Source organism: Saccopteryx bilineata, chromosome 2 (genome assembly GCF_036850765.1).
Source record: "Saccopteryx bilineata isolate mSacBil1 chromosome 2, mSacBil1_pri_phased_curated, whole genome shotgun sequence".
In the NCBI taxonomy this organism is placed as follows: Eukaryota; Metazoa; Chordata; class Mammalia; order Chiroptera; family Emballonuridae; genus Saccopteryx; species Saccopteryx bilineata.
The window spans coordinates 2274059-2293197 of NC_089491.1; the positions used below are offsets into that span (position 1 = coordinate 2274059).

General features: G+C 60.4%; 1 protein-coding gene across 3 annotated transcripts in view; it reads right to left on the reverse strand.

Annotated features, from left to right (window-relative positions):
- Positions 1 to 835: 835 nt before the first annotated feature.
- Positions 836 to 19139, reverse strand: part of OLFM1 (olfactomedin 1) — a 35649-nt gene continuing 17345 nt past the window's right edge. For all 3 annotated transcript variants that reach the window (XM_066255764.1, XM_066255765.1, XM_066255763.1), the window contains exons 3-6: positions 15900 to 16055; positions 13637 to 13856; positions 6908 to 7014; positions 836 to 2664 (exon numbers count right to left, since the gene is read on the reverse strand). In XM_066255764.1, the coding sequence (XP_066111861.1) occupies positions 1990 to 2664; positions 6908 to 7014; positions 13637 to 13856; positions 15900 to 16055 (1158 nt within the window). In that variant the 3' untranslated portion in view covers positions 836 to 1989. The remainder of the gene's footprint in view (positions 2665 to 6907; positions 7015 to 13636; positions 13857 to 15899; positions 16056 to 19139) is intronic.

Genomic DNA, 19139 nt, shown 5'->3' on the forward strand with positions numbered 1-19139 from the left:
TTGGGTGGGCTCCTTTGCTCACGGGGCTGAGGGCGATGCCTACCAGACCAGGCTCATGGGGCTCCCGGCATTTCCCAGGGCCTGCACGGCTGTCGTGGCTCCAGGTGCCACCTGTCCCCAGGCCGAGGGGAGGGGAGGGAGGCCACGTCGCACCCCGGAGTGTCCTGAGTGCTGTTGTGTGAGAGGAGTTACTGGGTCCCTTTTCTGGCTGACACGAAGCCCCAGGACACTCACGATGGGCTCGCGACACTGAGATAGGGCCCGTCCTGTGGAAACCTCAGCACTGCCCGGAGCCAGGGCCCGACTCAGCATTGATGGTGTGGCCCATGGTGGCCTGGGCTTCTTGCATGCCTTGAGGTTTCCATCTCCAAGGCCTGGGAGCCCAGCTTCCAGAGGGGCCAGCTGCTCATCTCCGGGACCCACCAGTGCAAATGGTCTGGGGTTGCCTTCACCCACTTTTTGGCAGGGTCTCTGCTGGTGCCCCCTTGCCAGGTATAACGTGGGTGCCTGACTCCTTCCAGCTATGACCTTCGGGATCCTGGCAGGTGGGGGTGGCAGGGGTGAGGTGGGGTTCCCAGGGGTGGAGCCGGAATGGTGATTCCAATTCACCTAAAGGGGGGTGGGGGGTGGGGAACTCTGAGATGGTCTCCAGGTTTCGGTTTTCGGGGGATGGTTGGTCAGAGACCCAAAAGGGACGTGTCCACTGTCAACACCCGAAAGGAGGAACCTTCCTTCCCCGTCCAAGGGACTCGCGCCCTCTGGACCAGGCCTGCAAGGGTCTGGAAGGATGATCATTAGAAAAAAAACCCCTCAGAAATAACCAGTGAAGCAGAAACCTCTCCTAATATGTTTATTGTTTCTTAGATAAGTGGAGAGTACAAAGGTCCCCTCTTGTTTTTTGTTTTGTTTTGTTTTACTTAAAAAAAGGTACTTTCTGCACATACCGACGTCCTCGGAAACTAACTCCTTTCCCGCCAGAAACAGAAGTCGCCCCCCCACCCCCCACCCCTGGGGTGAGCCCTTCCATCCATGGGTACGAGGTTCGGCTAATTGGGAGAAGAAAAGAACTCATCCCTTTGATTAGTGTCAACACGAACTTGGTTATCTCTCTACAAGGATGAACACTGGTTATGATTTTTTCTTTTTTTCTTTTTTCTTTTTTTTTTTAGCAACGAGAACCATCCACTTGACTGATCCAAACTACGGCATTGCATCACGACATCCATGGGCATATAAACCGAACGCACAGTCACCACCGCAAAGAAACAAGGACACACGTCGGCACACGATACACTACGGGGCAGGCACGTGGCGCGGCGGGGCGCCGCGAGGGTCCGTGCCGCTCACGCCGGCCGTCTGGCGGCGGCTACTAGACACGGGGCGGGGCGGGGCGGGGCAGGGGGGGGCCACGGGCTACCGGGTCTCAGCACGTTAATCTAGGACACAACACAGGTGGAGAAGCAGCAGTGATAAGGTACGAGCTAGATGAGCCTGCGTCCACCCCTCCGGGTGCCGGGCACTAGCTGGGCGCGGTGGGGACGGGGCGGGACAGGGCTGGGGGGGCGCTCCACGAGAGACACGATGAGCCCGTCCACTGGCACCGGCTGCGATCTAAGGAAGGGTCCATGCGATCCTAACAGTGGGTTGTCCTCGGGCGAGAACTGGCCAACGGACGTCGCCTGACTTCTTTAAGTACATGAGTGACGGAAAAGGCGAGACAGGGCGGGGCGGGGAGGGGAGCCCTGGGCTGCAGTTCCAGCTGCAAAGTCGGGGTTCCTTCCCAGATCCGTCGCCCCCCTCCGGCCCGAGCTGGGGGAACACAGGGAGGGTCGTGCCGTCGCCCGCGATGCTGATGAGTTTCCCAAAACCAGCGTGGCTCAGAGTCGTTAGTGATTTTGGCAGCTGTTTGGCGGGGATTCCCACGCGGGTGAGGGCCCCCGGGGACCCTCGGCCTCGGCCTCCAGGCGGTGGCGAGGGGGGGCGGGGCAGCTACAACTCGTCGGACCGGATGACGTGGAAGAGGGTGACGTTGTAGAGGACCTGGTGGCCGTTGTTCCAGGCGTACAGGGTGCGGTCCCTGGGGTTGTAGTCCAGCATGGAGATGTGGGAGTACTTGTTCTGGAAGGGGATGTCGATGTACTCGTAGGTGGAGGCGTTGGTCTGGTAGGCGTAGTGCACCTTGGTGCCCCCCGAGTAGCCGTTGGTGACGTAGAGGGTCCCGCAGATGATGAAGGCCTCGCCGGCGCTGCGCTTGGGGTAGCTGGTGTTCCAGGTCTGCAGCACCTGCAGGGACACGGGGTCCAGCTTGCTGATGACGATGTTGCCGGCGTTCTGGTTGGTGGCGTAGACGGCCCACAGCCCGCTCTCGTCCACCATGAGGTCGATGTCCGAGTGGCCGCCCCAGGCGTAGTGGTACATGTTGTTGTAGCCGGCGTAGTCCAGGCTGCGGGTCTTGAGGATGCTCTCGGTCCTCAGGTCGAAGCGGATGACGATGTGGCTCTGGAACTTGTTGAAGTAGATGGAGCCGTTGTAGACCACCTGCCCCGTGCCGGACCAGGGGTGCGGGAGCCGGTGCGACGTGAAGTTGTCCGTGGCCATGAAGTCCGCCATGGACTTGTACTCGCGCACAAAGCGGTTGTTGTGATAGCCGTCCATGTACCAGACCTGCGGAGAGAGCGGACCGTGATGTGAGCGGCTCCTGGGCGGCAACGGGGGCCCTCTCAGACCTGCCCCCCCCCCAGGCACTGAGAGAACCAGGAGAGAGAATGATTAAAACTGAGCAATGCGTGCCCTCTTCCCAAACCTCCGGGCACCTTTCAAAAGGGGACGGGACTAATCTTCCCCCCTGGACAAAGAAGCTTCCGGCACAGTGACAGGCCAGGGGAGGGGGTGTAGGAAGCAGCCCGGGGCACCCGAGTCTCCTCCGGGGGACGAGGAAAAGCACGGTGGATGCCCAGGTCCTCCGATGGGGTACCTGGGCTGTGGGTGCACAGACACACCTGCTTGTCACGGCTCTCTTCCCGGCCGCGGGCGCACAGTAAGCGCTCCTACTTTATCTGGGGAAGGAAGGAACTCCATCCCTGTGTGAAAACCCAGGCCGGCCAGACAGGTTTGTGAAGGGCACGGCCACCTGGCCCTGGACGAGGACATGGCACTGGGCAGGGCGTGTCTCAGTGCTGACCCATCATCCAGGTCCTCTTGCTGTCACGACAGCCTGGCATTGGGGGAGGTGGCGAGTGTCCCCGCCCCTTCTCCCCATCGGCACCCCGGGGTGTATGGGGAGGGGACACTGCCTCCTCTCCAGGGAGGACACGAGCTTCTAGAGGCTCCGACGGCCGAAAGCCACCCGGAGAACTGCTACAGACGTGGCCCGTTTGGGGGGCATGGAGGGTGAGTATTTCTGACTCCTGCCAAATGCCGATGGGCTCGAAGCCGTGTGGACTTGGTACAGAATGCTCCAGTAATCCTCAGTCAACACGGGAACACAGAGAGGCCCGTGCAGTGAGTCGGGAAGAGCCAGGGCCCGGTACGGCTGCCGGCTGCCAGCACGGCTGGTCTGTGCAGCAGCTACAACCCAGCAGCTGCTGCCCCACCGCGGCCACGCCCCGCGGCTCACAGACGCGGCCTTACACGTGCATTTGGAAATTTAAAATATCAGTCCCTTGTTCCTGAGACATCCACTCACATGTGTTTTCTGTTTTAAAAGAGATTAAAAAAAAAACCTCACAAGCATAAAAACACCTGGGTCCCATTTGAGGGTTTTGGTATTTTTAGCCTCAGCGACGTGGTCACGGATTAGGAGGGGGCGGGCGGGTGCCCGGTGGCTGCGAGGCGCAGGAAGGACACAGGGCCATGTGGGGTCTGCCCCTCTTCCCTCGACGGCCCCACTGCCCCCAGACTGGCCCTCCTGCCTGCCTCCCCGCTTGGCTAGCAGTCTCCTGAGAAGGGGGCCTCCTGCCTGCCTCCCCGCTTGGCTAGCAGTCTCCTGAGAAGGGGGCCCTCCTGCCTGCCTCCCCGCTTGGCTAGCAGTCTCCTGAGAAGGGGGCCTCCTGCCTGCCTCCCCGCTTGGCTAGCAGTCTCCTGAGAAGGGGGCCTCACTGCTTCTCCCGAGAGAGTTTCCAACGACGCCCCGCACCACATGCACCCTCCCCACCCCCTCCCCGAGCCGGCCCCCTTCTCAGCGACCTGAGCACTCTGTATGTGCAAACGTCTGCTTCCTCCACAGCCAGGCCTTCGATAGTGGGGCGGGGTCTGATGGGACCCAGCAGGTACCCCAGGGTCCAGCGTGACCCCCTCCTTGTGGGCAGCACTGGGTGAGATTAGCATCAAGTTACCAAGGGTTTTCAAACAGCCTTTCCTCCTGCCCATGGGCACCCGGGGGACCCAGGGCACAGCCACACTTCTGGAGACTGCAGCGTTTTTAGGGGGGAGGTGGGAGAAATCAGTGCAGGTGCTGAGTGTTGAAGGACAGCTCTCTGGCCAGGTGCCCGCCCACCCCGGCCCCCCTCCCTCAGCGGCCGCCGCACTGGGGCTGACATTGATTTCTTTTTTGGAGTGAGTATTGGTCTCCTGTGTGTGTGTAATCAAAACTGGATGGGAGAATGGAAAAGATCAACAAAACAAAACAGTCTCCTGGATCAATGGCAGGACCCGGGGACGTGCCACTTAGCGGGGACGTGCCACTTAGCGGGCTGGCAGCTGGAGGCCACTGTACTGTGCCCGTGGCTCAGGAGTAGCCCGAGCCCGGCTTGCCAACGGCCCGAGCTGGCCCCGCTCGCTCTCTCCTCCGTCCCCACGAAGCCCTCTGTCCATCACCAGGGCTGCCTTTCCTGGGTGGGGGGTTGGGGGGAGCAAGCCATCAAGCAGAAAACAGACGTCTAACTATCAAAGGCGTCCATCACCACCACCCGGACAGACAGCCTTGCTGTGCGGGCTTCGGGGGCCCCGAGACCCGGTATCTGAGGGCTCTCTGTGACAAAGCCACCCTGAGAGCAAACCAGGGCCAAGGGGCCAGTCCTCGGTGTCAGACGGGTCCTCGTCTGCCTCTGCAGTGCCAAGGTCACAGGGCCCACCTCCCGGGTCCCACCAGCTCGGCCCGAGCAATGGCCCTGGGCGGGGGGTGGGGTGTTAGGAGACTCAGCTTGGAACGTCAGTGCCCACCGTAAACACTTGTCAATAAAACCACCGGCTGGCTTTTCCCAGACCCTGGGCAAGTCCCGTGACCCCCTCTGGACCTGGCCTTCCTCATCAGCTCAACAGACAGGATGGTGACACCACATTGGAGGGTCCCTGGAGGACCGAGCCGAACCAGGACAGGCTGGCAAGCGCTCAGCTGAGGGCTGGGCCCGTGGGGTGGGCTGCGGGTGCCGTCACTGTCTCTGGTGCTGACGTCACAGAGACACAGAGAGCTTCAGCAGGACTCCCCGGGGTCTGCCACCATTGTCTGTCTCCAACATCTTTGACGAAAGCACCTCTCTAACTGCCCTCGGAACAGAGGAGGTTCTCCAGATGGGCGTGGACCAAGGAACAGTCAGGGTGACAGCCAATTTAAATTGTTAGAAAACTTCTAAACCCCAGCTCACTGTCACAATGTAGAAAAAAAACTGCCACCAAACCTTCCCTCTCCCCGAATACCCAGCCCCCCCGTTGCATCCGGGGTGTGCAGAATGCAGCCAGCCCCCTCCAGAACTCTCCCCCACCCTGCCCGCAAATGCTGGGGTGAGTGTCTAGGGAGACGCCACTCCCCGCTCAGGGAGGGGGACACCGGTTGGGGGGGGCTCCTCCCGCTGGGGACTGTGGAGAAAGACGGATTTGCAGGCTCCCGGAAGCCTGCTGGTCCTTGTCCCCATGCCCGTCTTCCCAGAAGGGCAGGCGCCACTCTGCGTTTGGAACACACGAGGTCACGACGGAGGCCGCCTTCTAAATGTCGGAGGCGGGAAGGGGCGTGCAGAGGGTGGATGTCTCGGGGGAGAGGGGCGCGGCTCGGGGACCTCGGACTCCTCAGCCCCTTCCTCAGTGTGGCCCAGAGCAAGTGTGGTTTGTGTCTTTCCCCCCAGTGTTTACTTTCTAAACGTCCCACCAGCTGCCGAAGGAGAGGGAGCTGGCCAGTGCCCCTGACTGCCGGCTGTGCGGGCGACGGTGCTCAAGGCTGGTAGACGCCCAAGGCCGGAGAGTCCCAAACAGCCTCCCTCCGCCACCAGCCACCACCGAGAACCTGGACGGAACCTTCCTGCGGAGGAAGGCCACCAAAAGTCACTGTCACCGAGGCCGGCGTGGCTGGTGGGCCAGGCGTCCCCGGCTCTCAGCCCACCAGCCTTCCTCTCTCCCCTCCCCTGAGGGGTCCCAGCGACAGGCCCCAGGCCCCTCCCTGACCAGGACAAGTGTGGTGCTCTCTGTGCTTGCTGTTTTTGAGTTTTTACCCCCGGGAGGAAGGCCGTGAGGGGGTCTAAGAAGATCACGGCCTCTTTCCTAAATCAAAAGGGACACGAGTTTCCTCAGCCATGAAAGGAATGGCAAACGAAATACAAAGGAGAAGTCATTCAAACAGGAAGGGACTAACAGACCCTCCTCCTGGGGGGTGGGGGGGTGGGCAGAGGCAGGGTGGGACCTTCTGAAAGGTTTCAGACTCTGGGCGCCCACCGAGCCCGAGGGACACACGCCTGGGGCGGGCCACCACCATCCTCCCGTGGGTCCCCTTGGTCTGTGACGAACCCCCCGGGCACCCACCTCTGCTCAGACTGCAGGCCCTGGAGCGCTTTGCTGGCAAGGTGGGCACATCGGTACCCCTGTGAGAGCAGACGCACGGGGGTGGAGACCGCCCGGTGGTCCGCCTGGGGCACCTTTGCCCAAACAACCCCCGGGGACGGGGCAGGGGAAGACCCAGGCCCGACGAGGTGGGGGCACTTACCCGGTTGTCACCTTCTGGGGCCAGAGGGTCCGTCATCCAGGACCCAAACCTGGAGCCTGAGGTCTTGATGGTCACAGGGTCGCTTATGCCTGTCAGCTTGCCACAGGCTGGAAGAAAGTCAGAGCACAGGAGGAGAGTGAGTCCCCTGGCTGGCCCGACAGGCACACGGTGGAGGACGCAGGGTCCCCTCTGCCCCCCTTGGTCTGGGACGGCTGCTAGACGGCGGCTCAGCCCTGGCTCTCCCCCGAGAGACACCGAGGCCCAGGGGAGCCACGCCTCCCGGCAGAGAGAGCAACTGCGGCCAGGGCAGGAAGCTGGGAGGGAGGAGCAGCACCCGTCCTGGGCTTGTCTGTGTCCCTCCCCGTGGGGCTGGGGGCCAGGCCCCAGCGAGCAGCTCCTCTAGGGGGAGAGGGAGGAGCAGCACCCGTCCTGGGCTTGTCTGTGTCCCTCCCCGTGGGGCTGGGGGCCAGGCCCCAGCGAGCAGCTCCTCTAGGGGGAGAGGGAGGAGCAGCACCCGTCCCGGGCTTGTCTCTGCCCCTCCCCGTGGGGCTGGGGGCCGGGCCCCAGCGAGCAGCACCCGTCCCGGGCTTGTCTCTGCCCCTCCCCGTGGGGCTGGGGGCCGGCCCCAGCGAGCAGCTCCTCTAGGGGGGGAGAGGGAGGAGGCAGTCTGCCAAGATTTGGTTTTCTCCTCTGGGGATTGGGGAGGACGGTAGCTCCAGCTCGGTCTCCTAAGGCTAGAGAGAGTGCACTGGGCCCGCCCTGCACGCTGCAGCAGGTGGCGAGGCTCCACGCAGGACGCGGTCCGGGCGAGCCACATTCGGTCCACGGAGCGAGAGCAGCGTGAGCTTCACTACAGCTCTCCATCCCGCTTCCTTCCCTCAGGTGCCGGAGGCCCCGGGCCAGCAGCCGGGCCAGCAGCCGGGCCAGCAGCCGGACCAGCAGCCGGGCCAGCAGCCGGACCAGCAGCCGGACCAGCAGCCGGGCCAGCAGCCGGACCAGCAGCCGGACCAGCAGCCGGGCCAGCAGCCGGGCCAGCAGCCGGACCAGCAGCCGGGCCAGCAGCCGGGCCAGCAGCCGGACCAGCAGCCGGGCCAGCAGCCGGACCAGCAGCCGGACCAGCAGCCGGACCGCCGCCCTCCCCACCCACCCACCCACCGTCTGCGGGCTTTCCCTGCGGGGTGAAGACTTTCTCCCGTCTGGGGGAGGAGCCCAGAGGCCGGGAGCTGGGGCTCGGAGGTCACTGGCTGGTCAGGCAGCATCAGGACGGACGGGGCCCTGGATGTGGCCATGTGCCCCAACCCCACCTCACAAACGGAGGCTGGAGACAGTTCTCTGGGCCGCACGGCCACGTGGGCACTGCGGAAGCTGGATCCCAGCAGTTCTGACCCGGTTCCGGCCGGCCCCGGGGGAGCCACTACACTGTGCAAAACCCATGGGTCCTTCCCACCTGCCGCCGACCTGTGTGCAAAGCCCCTGAAGTCCGGCAGAGTGACCACACCTCAGCCAGCCTCCAGGGCGGAGTGTTCCCCAGCCCCAGGGGTGAATTCTCTCCCTCCCCCCCTTCTCTCTCTCTCTCTCTCTCTCTCTCTCTCTCTCGGTGGGAGGTGGGTGGCTTCGCTGTGGGCGCGATCCCCTCTCTACCATCCTCCCTTCCTCCAGGCCAGGAGACCAGACCTCTGTCCTCCGTGTCACACTCCCAAGACGGAGGTGGAGGGTCAGCACCCCAACTCGGCTCCGGGTCTGGCTGTGGGGCCCCTTCTTCCTGCCCCCGCACCTTCCCTCTGGCTGCTTCTCGACCTGGAACGCCACCCACCCACCCACCCCACCCCCTTCCCACCTGTCTTTTGTGGCTCTTCCCAGAAACCTCTCCCCTTCGGAACACCGCCTCCTGCCCTCACTGCCCGGCGATAGTGACCACACATTTCCTGGGGCCACAGACACAGGAGCGTCTGGGTCTTCAGGGTTCCAGGCAAGAGGCCTGGTGCTCTGACTGTCTTCCCGAGACAGGAACCTGGGGAGGGGTCCAGAGTGAACGAGGGAGCGACTCATCCCTCAGGAACCTAGAGGGGAAACTGCCCATCTCTCGGAAAGTCCTCCCTAGGCTATCGCTTCCCTGTCTGTCCCAGGAGCGGGGGCTGGGGGAGGGCGTGGCGGCAGAGGGTGGCACGGAGAGACGGCTGTCCTCCTCTACGGGGACGACCCTCCTCCGAGGGCGGCCGAGAGCGTCAGGGCGGGTAAGCGGCGCAGACCTTGGAGCAGCGCCTGGCCTGACGCGGAGGAACCAAGCGCTGGGCGGAGGCCGCGCTCTGATCGTCACTAGGGGTCCGACCTGAGCTGGCGGACAGAACGGGGTTCACGTCAGCCAAGTCCAGGTCGGGTGGCTGCCACGGACGGCCCCACTGCGTCCTGCCCTGCCCTGTCCTGCCCGTGCAGGCCCCTCCGGCCTGGGGCTGCACAGAAGCAGAGCCAGCGGCCGCGGGGAAACAGGTCGCAGGTCCAGGTGTGGCCAGCGGCAGTGCCGGCCTGGCTGTGTCCCAGCGGGGGGGCCGCCCCCTTCAGCCGGAGCCTGGAGCGCGGGCGGAGCGCCAACAACCCTCTGCCAGCCTGCCAGCCCCCCGCTCCCCGGGAGGAGCCGGGGACCGTGGATTAGAGCGGGCAGGGGAGGGTCCAGATGCTCTGGGTGCCCGCTCCTCCACCAGCTGGCAGCAGGGGGCACGGGGGGAGGGCTGGAGGCCGCCCTGCCTGAGTCAGGGAGTTATTTTTGGTTCTGCATCCAGACCGGCTCTGCCAAGACCTCGGAACTGACAGGATCGGAAAGAGCCTGGCGGCGGAGCCCGCGCAGTGCGGGGCTGGCGCATTCAGTCCACGAGCGGGCCCCTCCCTCATCACGAGGGCTCAGGGTGCGTGCGTGCGGGGGAGGGGCGTGCGGTGGGGCGGAGGGGGGCGGGGAGGCTTGGGAAGCAGCCCGAGCAGGTGCGTCTCACTCGAGGCTGAGCCCCAGGGCGCACACCCTGTGCACGAGGCCAGGGAACCACGTCAGACGTCCCCTCCCAGGAACCAGGGAACGGAGGGCGGCCACGAGACCTAGGTCCCCCCCCCACCTCGGGACAGCTGTCTGGCGCTGGCTCCGCTGCAGAGGGCAGCCCCCACCTCCTTTTCTAGATGCTCCTTGGCAACCTCCCAGCAAGGAAACAGGTCTGCTAAGACGGTGCCTGTTGGCGAGGCTAAAATAAAGAATAAATTAAGCAGCCGCAGGATACTAACCGTGTCCTTAAGTTACTGAGCTGAACGAAAACCTGGGAAGAGAGAGCAGCAGCAGCTGCTAAACCTGTCTGTCTGTCCGTCTATCCTCTGTCCATCTGGCCATCTGTCATCTATTTATACAATTCATCATCTCTCTATCCTCTATCTCTCATCTATCTATCAATCATCTACCTATTCTATCGTAATGTAAATGGCACCCATGGACTTGCACTGTCACTTCAGGGCACATGGATGCCTCCCCCTTTATTTTCAGATGAAGAGAGGCTGAAACCCGAGCTGGCCACCGCCTTGGAAGAGTCCCACAGCTATCAGTGACACTCACAGCCTCCCTCAGACGGGGTCTCATGGTTTGGGTCACCCGCATCTGCCCGGTGCTGGGTCAACGCCGACCGCCGGGTCCCACCGGCAGACCCTGACTCAGCGGGTCTCATCGACAGACCCTGACTCAGCGGGTCCCACCGGCAGACCCTGACTCAGCGGGTCCCACCGGCAGACCCTGACTCAGCGGGTCCCACCGGCAGACCCTGACTCAGCGGGTCCCACCGGCAGACCCTGACTCAGCGGGTCCCACCGGCAGACCCTGACTCAGCGGGTCTCATCGACAGACCCTGACTCAGCGGGTCCCACCGGCAGACCCTGACTCAGCGGGTCCCACCGGCAGACCCTGACTCAGCGGGTCTCATCGACACGTCAAGGTCTTTTGAAGAAAGGATTCAACCAGAGGTGAGCTCACGCCGCTGCTCTCCAGCGAGGAAGATGCAGCCTCAGAGGACCTGGTCATCCTCTCCTGACCCCCAAGCGAGACACTGAGCCGCTGAGGGTAACCCTGGGACAGCCCCAAGTTCCTAAGCTCTAAGGTAAACTCATCCAGCTTCTGAAATGAAACCGGGTCCAGGTGGGAAGACTGCTCATCTTGGGGAGAGTGGCATCCCCCTCGGAAAGGCCCTGAGCATCTCATCATTTGTACCATTTCCCCCTAATTCCTCTTCTGCTCCTTGATCTGTTTATTGAAAAATGTGGGGGGTTGGCCCTGGCCGGCTGGCTCAGTGGTAGAGCGTCGGCCTGGTGTGCAGGAGTCCCGGGTTCGATTCCCGGCCAGGGCACACAGGAGAAGCGCCCATCTGCTTCTCCACCCCTCCCCCTCTCCTTCCTCTCTGTCTCTCTCTTCCCCTCCTGCAGCCGAGGCTCCATTGGAGCAAAGTTGGCCCGGGCACTGAGGATGGCTCCATGGCCTCTGCCTCAGGCACTGGAATGGCTCTGGTTGCAACAGAGCAACGCCCCAGATGGGCAGAGCATCACCCCTGGTGGGCATGCGGGTGGATCCAGTCTGTCTGACTGCCGCCTCCTTGCTTCTCACTTCAGAAAAAAAAAAATAAAGAAAAATGTGGGTTCTTCTATCTTTGTTTCTCCCTGGTATACACAGCTCATACACCAGGAAGGGAAAAAGAAAAAGAAAAAATACCCCCTCGCTCTGGTTTCTCCAGAGACCAAGAGAGACCCCCCCCCAGTGGGAGGGTTTGGAGGGTCTGGAGAGAGAGAGACAACAGTGAGCTCAGTGTCATCATGGGAATAAACCCAAAGACCGTGCCCGACGGAAATGATCACAGAGACCCATCGTCATTAGTGTCTCTGTGACATTTAAACATTTAAACATCACACACCCTCTTGGAATGTCTAAATGGAATGAACTGGCAGAGGCTGTCCACCCCCAGACCCCTCCTGGGACTGTCCCCAGTTACCCAGCCGGTGACACATGGGGACGTGGGCACCATGAAGCACGTCACTGAAAACACGCAGGAGACACTCACTCATGTGACACAGCAAGAGTGTACACATGAACACAGATTCATTCTTCATGCCCATTCATCACAAGCCTCTCTCCAGGACAGGGGGACTGAAAAGTGTGTGCCTTCACTGGGTACCTAGTGCAACTCTGAAAATAATCTAGACTCTGGCCAGTTGGCTCAGTGGTAGAGTGTCAGCCGGGTTTGTGGATGTCTCAGATTTGATTCCAGGTCGGGGCACACAGGAGAAGCACCCATCTGCTCCTTCACCCCTTCACCTCTCACTTCTCTCTCTCTCCCTCTCTCTCTCCCTCTCTCTCTCACTCTCTCTTCTCCTCCCACAGCCACGGCTCCATTGGAGCGAGTTGGCCCTGGGTGCTGAGGATGGCTCCACAGACTTCTTCTCAGGTGCTAGGAAGAGCTCAGTTGCTGAGCAATGGAGCAACAGCCCCAGATGGTCAGAGCGTCACCCCCTAGTGGGCTTGTTGGGTGGATCCCAGTCAGGGCGCATGTGGGAGTCTGTCTCTCTGCCTTACCTCCTCTCACTGAATTAAAAAAAAAAAGTAATCTAGATGTGGGAAACTGTTAAAATGAAAGGTTGGCTGACTCAGTTTCCCTGCCCTTTGCAAGTTCTCGTTCACCGACAACAGCTTATAATAAGGTATGTGGAGAGAGAAAGAAAGAGAGAGAGAGAGAGAGTGTGTGGTGTGTGTGTGTGGGGGGGGCAGGGGAGGCAGAAAAAAGGAAACTAAGTCACAACATCAGAGAAAACCAAAGGATAGATTCCTCATAAAGTAACTGAGTTACTCTAACACACACACACACACACACACACTCTGACAATGAGCAACCTTTGTTTAAAACCGGGTGGTGAGAAGGACCAGCTAATCTTTACCAAAGAAAACCTAAAAAGTGGAATTGGGATTTAAAGTCTGTTCCTTAAAAGTGGACCCTGTGCCCTCACACACCACCAGGGGTGATAAGGCAGGTGGGCGGTTCACTTGCCAGTAAGAACTCGAAGGGGGTCACCACACATTGTGTGCGGGCCTTTTAGAAAACACAAGGAGGTTGTGAGCTCACAGGGTCCACCCTGCCAGGCTGTCGCGAGGGCGCTTGCCCCGCCCAGCACGCGGGCGCCCAGCTGTGAGCGGTAACCTCCTTCCACTGCGCGTGCCTGCATCTGCCCCTTCCCTATGCAATGGTGCGGTATCTGGGGGGGGGGGGCTCCCCCCTCCGCTGTGTCCTCAACCTGGACGGAACTCTCAGCTGGACGTTTCTAGCCCTAAGCAACTCAGTGTCTTAAGAGCTGACCCAATGTACCCATGTGCGCACGCGCGCGCCCACCTACTCTCTTGAGATGCTCTGGCACGTCTAACATCCTCCTATTTTTTTTTCCAGATGTGCAACTCAGCGGGGTCAGTGAGCTGGCCTCTGCACAGGGGTGGGACCATGGGGCACACCCAGGTGCACCCTGCCCACACCTAGGCTCTGTCCTTGGGTGGCCCTCACCCAAGGAGCCCTATCCAGCCATCAGCTCCGGAAGCCAAGGCGTAGGGGGGTTGCGGGTGGGGGAGGGGGTGGGGTGGGAGTGCTGTCCACTTCAGCACCGCTCCCTGGGCCGGCCTGGGCCGCGCTGGGCGGGGCCGCGCCCCGCCCCGCCCCCGCAGGGTGCTGGGCCTACCTAGCTTTTGCATGCACGCACGGAGCCGCTCTTCAAGATTGGACACTCGGCTCTGCAGCTCATCGTAGTCATAGGCGCCAATCTCCTCTTGCAGCTCGTTAAGCACTGACGTCAGATTCTGGACCTCCTCTTTAAACTGCAAAACCAATTTGGCATCGGCCTTGTACTCTTCCAACACAGGGATCAAAGGCCTAAGGTCATCCATTTTCGCTTTTATCGCCTGCAAGGTTAAAATAAGCCGGGTTCAGTGCGATGCGTGCAAAAACTTGCAACACCCCTGCCTTGGCCTGGCTTCTCCCTAGGCGGGGTGTGGGGGGAGGGGGGAGGGCAGACGTGAAGTGCCCGCTCTGGCCTCATTGATGGGTTTATTTATGGTCTGGTCCAAGAGGAGTTAGGAGAGCACAGGAAACACAAGTCTTCAGAACACCATCGTATTTGGGAAAGGCCTTTATTATTGTCAGGTAGAATTGCAACATCTTTAAGGTTACATGCTTTCAAGTCACATACACAAAGTTTCTCTTTTTTTTTTCCTTTTTCTTTTTCAAAAAAAAAAAAAAAAGAATATATGCATTGACAAAGGGTCCAACGTATTCATGAAATGCATCTACAGTCACATGCAAAAGAGGATCGTGGTTGGGGTTCAAGGTTCCTTAGCGAAAGGGTGCTAAGTACTGGAAAAGAATCGTAAAAATGCAAGGTGCAAAAAAAAGCTGTCTGGCCCCTCTGTCATGGTTACATGGGAGGTACACTGCTTCTTCCGTCACTGCGGCATGTGAAAAGACCGCTTTTAAGTTAGCCCTGCAAGCGAGAAAACGAAATACCGTTGAAGAGCTATCTTACTAGCCTGCCTGACGCAGATAGCCACTCACAGACACAAATTCTCATGGTCACGTTAAAAAAAAAAAAAAGAATAAAAATCACACTTCCGTGCTAGAGACAGTCCAAACAGATTGCCCTGACAGGTCTAATGGATTCCTGCACAACAGTTTCTGTTGAGGTTTTTAAAGCAATGAAAGGACCAGGGTAAAAGGCAGGGGTGGCTTTTCTGTCCCCTCCCCACATACACACCCAGAGCCACCGTGCCCCAACTTTGGGGACGGGGAAGAGAGGTGGCCGTGTGGACGATGCTTGCAAAGCGGGAGCTAGCTACTCTGGCTGCCCAAGACCCCTCTTTATAGAGGAATCTGACTCTCTCCCCGCCCCCTGCGCCCCGAGAAGGGAAGGCCGCTGGCCTCCCACAGAAGAGACAGGCAGGTCAAAAGCTCTTCCTGGGCGAGTTCACGGTGACATGTCAGCAGCGAGGACAGTCCTCCATCTGTCTGCCTGACTCCAGACCAGAGTGACCACCCGCTTTCTCCTTCCCGGGATCGGGCCGCCTGCTGTTTTATTTACCATCTAGATGGACTGATCCGCCTGCTGTTTTATTTACCATCTAGATGGACTGATCCGCCTGCCTTCGTCGGCCCGCCGCCCTTTGGCCTACGGGATGTATCGCTTTTTAAAAGCGCGTTCTTTCTTGCTTGCATGAGCAGGAGCATGGGCAGGAAGACAGCGTCAGCAATTTCTAGTCACGTGGGGGTGGGGGTGGAGCTGTGTCACTGACCTGCTCGTTTACATCTGGGCTCCAGTTCTAATGAACACGCATGTATACCTTAATTCAGGTGCATATAGTCCCTCAATTTAATAATTCTGAAGTTGCGTGAACTCTAGATAGATATATATATATACGTGTATGTATTTATATATATATGTAGTCAGACATATGTGTATATAGATAGGATTTCAGGTCAAACCACCTCTAGCTCTCAGGCCCAGAGGTGCTGGAGAAAAGGGACGCTTATCAGCGAGGGAGAAAGATGTCGGCGTCTCCCCCTCTCCCCTGTGGATCTACAGGAAGCCGTGTCACAGCTAAATCAGGTCGGAGAACCGGCTCTAATCACTGACGCTACTCCTTGGCTAAGGCGGTTGACCTGCAGCAGTGGTGGCATGGCGGGGGCCGGTGATGTCCCCTCCCAGCTCACCTGTGACTCAGCTAGGGAAGCTCGGGAGACCTGGGACCCCCCGGGTCTGAGAGGCTAACGGGGGGGGGCCACAGAGCCTGAGCCCCCCCTTTTCAAGGCGAGGGCAGGTTCCTTCTGTTTCCAAGAACAGCAATGAGCAAGGCTTGCTGGGCTTCCCACCCGCCCCCCCCCGTCGCTATTTCTGGAGGGGAAAGGCCCGCCTGGGGGGCACACAGACCCAGCCTGGGGGGGGGGACACGTACCTTGAACTGCCTGGCCAGGTGCTGCTTGTGGCTCTCCTCCACCTGTTTGAACTTCGACTCCAGCCCCTTCATCTGGTTCTCCATCTTCTCCACGTACTGCAGGTCCCGCTGGGTCCGCCGGTCCAGGACCTCTATGGATTGGGACATGTTCTGCACCTGTCAAAAAGGCAACAGGTTCAGGGGTGGGGCCGTGGCGGGCGCTGGCTGGCTGAGCATCTTCGCCTCCTAATACAGGGGTGGCGGTGACCTCTCCACAAGACTGAGGGGCCGGGAGGGAGCCGGGAGCGGCCGGTGTGCACTCGCAGGGGTCCCCAAACTTTTTACACAGGGGGCCAGTTTACTGTCCCGCAGACCGTTGGAGGGCCACCACATACAGTGCTCCTCTCACTGACCACCAATGAAGAGGTGCCCCTTCCAAAAGTGCAGCGGGGGGCCGGATAAATGGCCTCAGGGGGCTGCATGTGGCCCGCGGGCCGTAGTTTGGGGACCCCTGAATTCTACTGGTTCATCACGGGCACCAGGGACTGAGGACCCCGCGCTCCCAAACGCAGGACGCTGGTTTGGTAAACACTCCCTCTGCCCCTCTTCCAGAAGGTGCTCTCACAACCAGGATGCACACCAGGACAGGGGACCCCCCACTCCCCCAGGTCCTCACACACAGGTCACAGCTGCAGCCTTCCGACTGGGGGTGAATGTCCCCCCTTCTTTTCTGGGAGTGACTCCTACTCTCTTGACTGCAGGATGAAATCAGTTAGGCAGACAGCCTCACCCGTGAAGAGGAACAGCATCGTGGGGCCACCCACCCCCAGCACAGCCAGAGCTTCCCCTGTGCCCCCCACCCCCCCAGCCTTGCCAGGCAGGTGGGGCACGCGCGGGTGGCAGGAAGGAGCAAGGGCCTGCGCGGGTGAGGCGCCGGGCTCTCCTCCCCACCCCCACCTTGCACACCATCCATCACCCCAACAATATCATAGGCAGATGACTGCTTGGCAAACATGAGCATTCAGGGCCCAGAGTCAGGAATCCATCACCCAGCAAATGAAGAATCGCTCTTTTACATCCTACGGGCAGGTCGGGATGGAGTCTTGCCTCAAGATGAAACTTTAATATTCAACAGGGTTCCGGGGAGCTTAAAAGAAAAAACAGCTTCCCGCGCCGCCGCCGGCCGCCGCTATTTGATTTTCGGGAAACCAGGTTTGTGATTTTGGGCAGGCAAATGCACGTGGGGCTCGGGGCACAGGGCACGGGGCTCAGGGCTCGGGGCACAGGGCACAGGGCTCGGGGCTCAGGGCACGGGGCTCAGGGCTCGGAGCTCAGGGCACGGGGCTCAGGGCTCGGGGCTCAGGGCTCGGGGCTCAGGGCTCGGGGTTCAGGGCACGGGGCTCAGGGCTCGGGGCTCAGGGCTCGGGGTTCAGGGCTCGGGGCTCAGGGCTCGGGGCTCAGGGCACAGGGCTCGGGGCTCAGGGTTCAGGGTTCAGGGCACGGGGTACAGGGCTTGGGGCTCAGGGCTTGGGGTTCAGGGCACAGGGCTCAGGGCTCGGGGCTCAGGGCTCAGGATTCTGGGCACGGGGCTCGGGGCACAGGGCTCAGGGCACGGGGTACAGGGCTCAGGGTTCAGGGCACAGGGTACAGGGCTCAGGGTTCAGGGCACGGGGCTCAGGGCTCGGGGCTCAGGGCTCAGGGTTCAGGGCACGGGGCTCGGGGCACAGGGCTCAGGGTTCAGGGCTCAGGGCATGGGGCATGGGACTCAGGACACAGGGCACGGGGCTCAGGGCTTGGGGCACGGGGCTCAGGGCTCAGGGTTCAGGTCTTAGGGCATGGGGCATGGGACTCAGGGCACAGGGCACGGGGCTCAGGGCTTGGGGCATGGGGCTCAGGGCTCAGGGCTCAGGGTTCGGGGCACGGGGCTCGGGGCACGGGGCTCGGGATTGTCAGGGCGGCGTGGCAGTGCTTGCTCAGAATCAGGCCCGAGCGTGAGGGAGGAAGGTGTCTCCCTCCCTGCAAACCTTCATGTCTGAGTTTCTGCTGGTTTGTTTTTGAAAATACTCTCCTTTTTTTTTTTTTTTTTTATAAAGGAACAAAATCATTTGGGTGTGAGGCTCAGCTTGGCCCGGCCAGTGAAACAAAGAGATGGTAACGTGGTTTCCACGTCTCCCTGCGCGCCCTCCCCGTCCCCAAATCACATCAAATAAGATAAGATAAAATAAAATAAAACAAAGCATTCAGGCGAAAGGCTGCTCCGCAGAAGAAACCTGGCATTGCTCATCTTGTCACTTAAAAATTGCCGGGCATTTTATGACATTATTGGAAAGCAACACACGCAAATTCTGCTGAAAAAATTCCGGCTTGTACAACACCTCCTGCGGGTGACCGGCTCTCTCCGGCCCTTTCTCTCAGAGACGTTTCACGGGAACTGAAATATATGTGCTCCACTACCTTCAGTCTCCTTGTGTCCCCCTCACCTGTCCTATCCTGTCCCTTTGAATAACTGCAGCGCTTCTTTTTGCGAAAAGTTGTCATGTTCTGTTTCCTGCACCCTTCGAGGCCCAGCCCAAACGGCACCTCCTCCAGGGAGGCCTCCCTGATGAGCCAAGCCAGAAGTGGCTGCCTGCCTACGACACTTGGAAACAACATCATCCCATCACCCCGGTGGCACAATACCCACACCGCGGTCACCAGCACACCTGCCTCCACCACCTTGCCAGACAGGAGAGGCGTGGAGGGAAGGGGACTGGGCCTCCTGCACGCCTGTAACCCCTGTCACCCCAGCACAGGAGTCAGCCACCTTGTGCCCGAGAGCGCCCCCTGCAGCCATATGGCCGGGAGGAAGGGACACAAAAGGTGGCAACAGTCACGATCCTGCCCCCACCCCAGGGGATAGGACGGCCAGACTGAAGGCTGGAGGCAGGCTACAGTTTACTAAGCCAACCGGGTGGCTTGGGGGGGGGGTCATCCCTCTAACTGGGGGTTGCACACAGCACAATGGGATTCTCATCTCATCAGAGAAGCGACGCTTATAACAAATGAAAAAGGCTATAAACCCTAGATTTTAAATCCAGAAAACAAACTTTAGAAATGCCAAGCTGTCTTTACAACAAAGGCAGTGACCTCCTGGCCCGCAGAACTGTCTCCCTGAGGCAGCTCCGGCTGATAGGAAAGAAGACCGGGCCTGAGTGACACCGCCCGCCGGGGTCCGGCCACCGGGGAGAAGATGGAGGTCGGCAGCCCCTTCCTCTTGGGCAC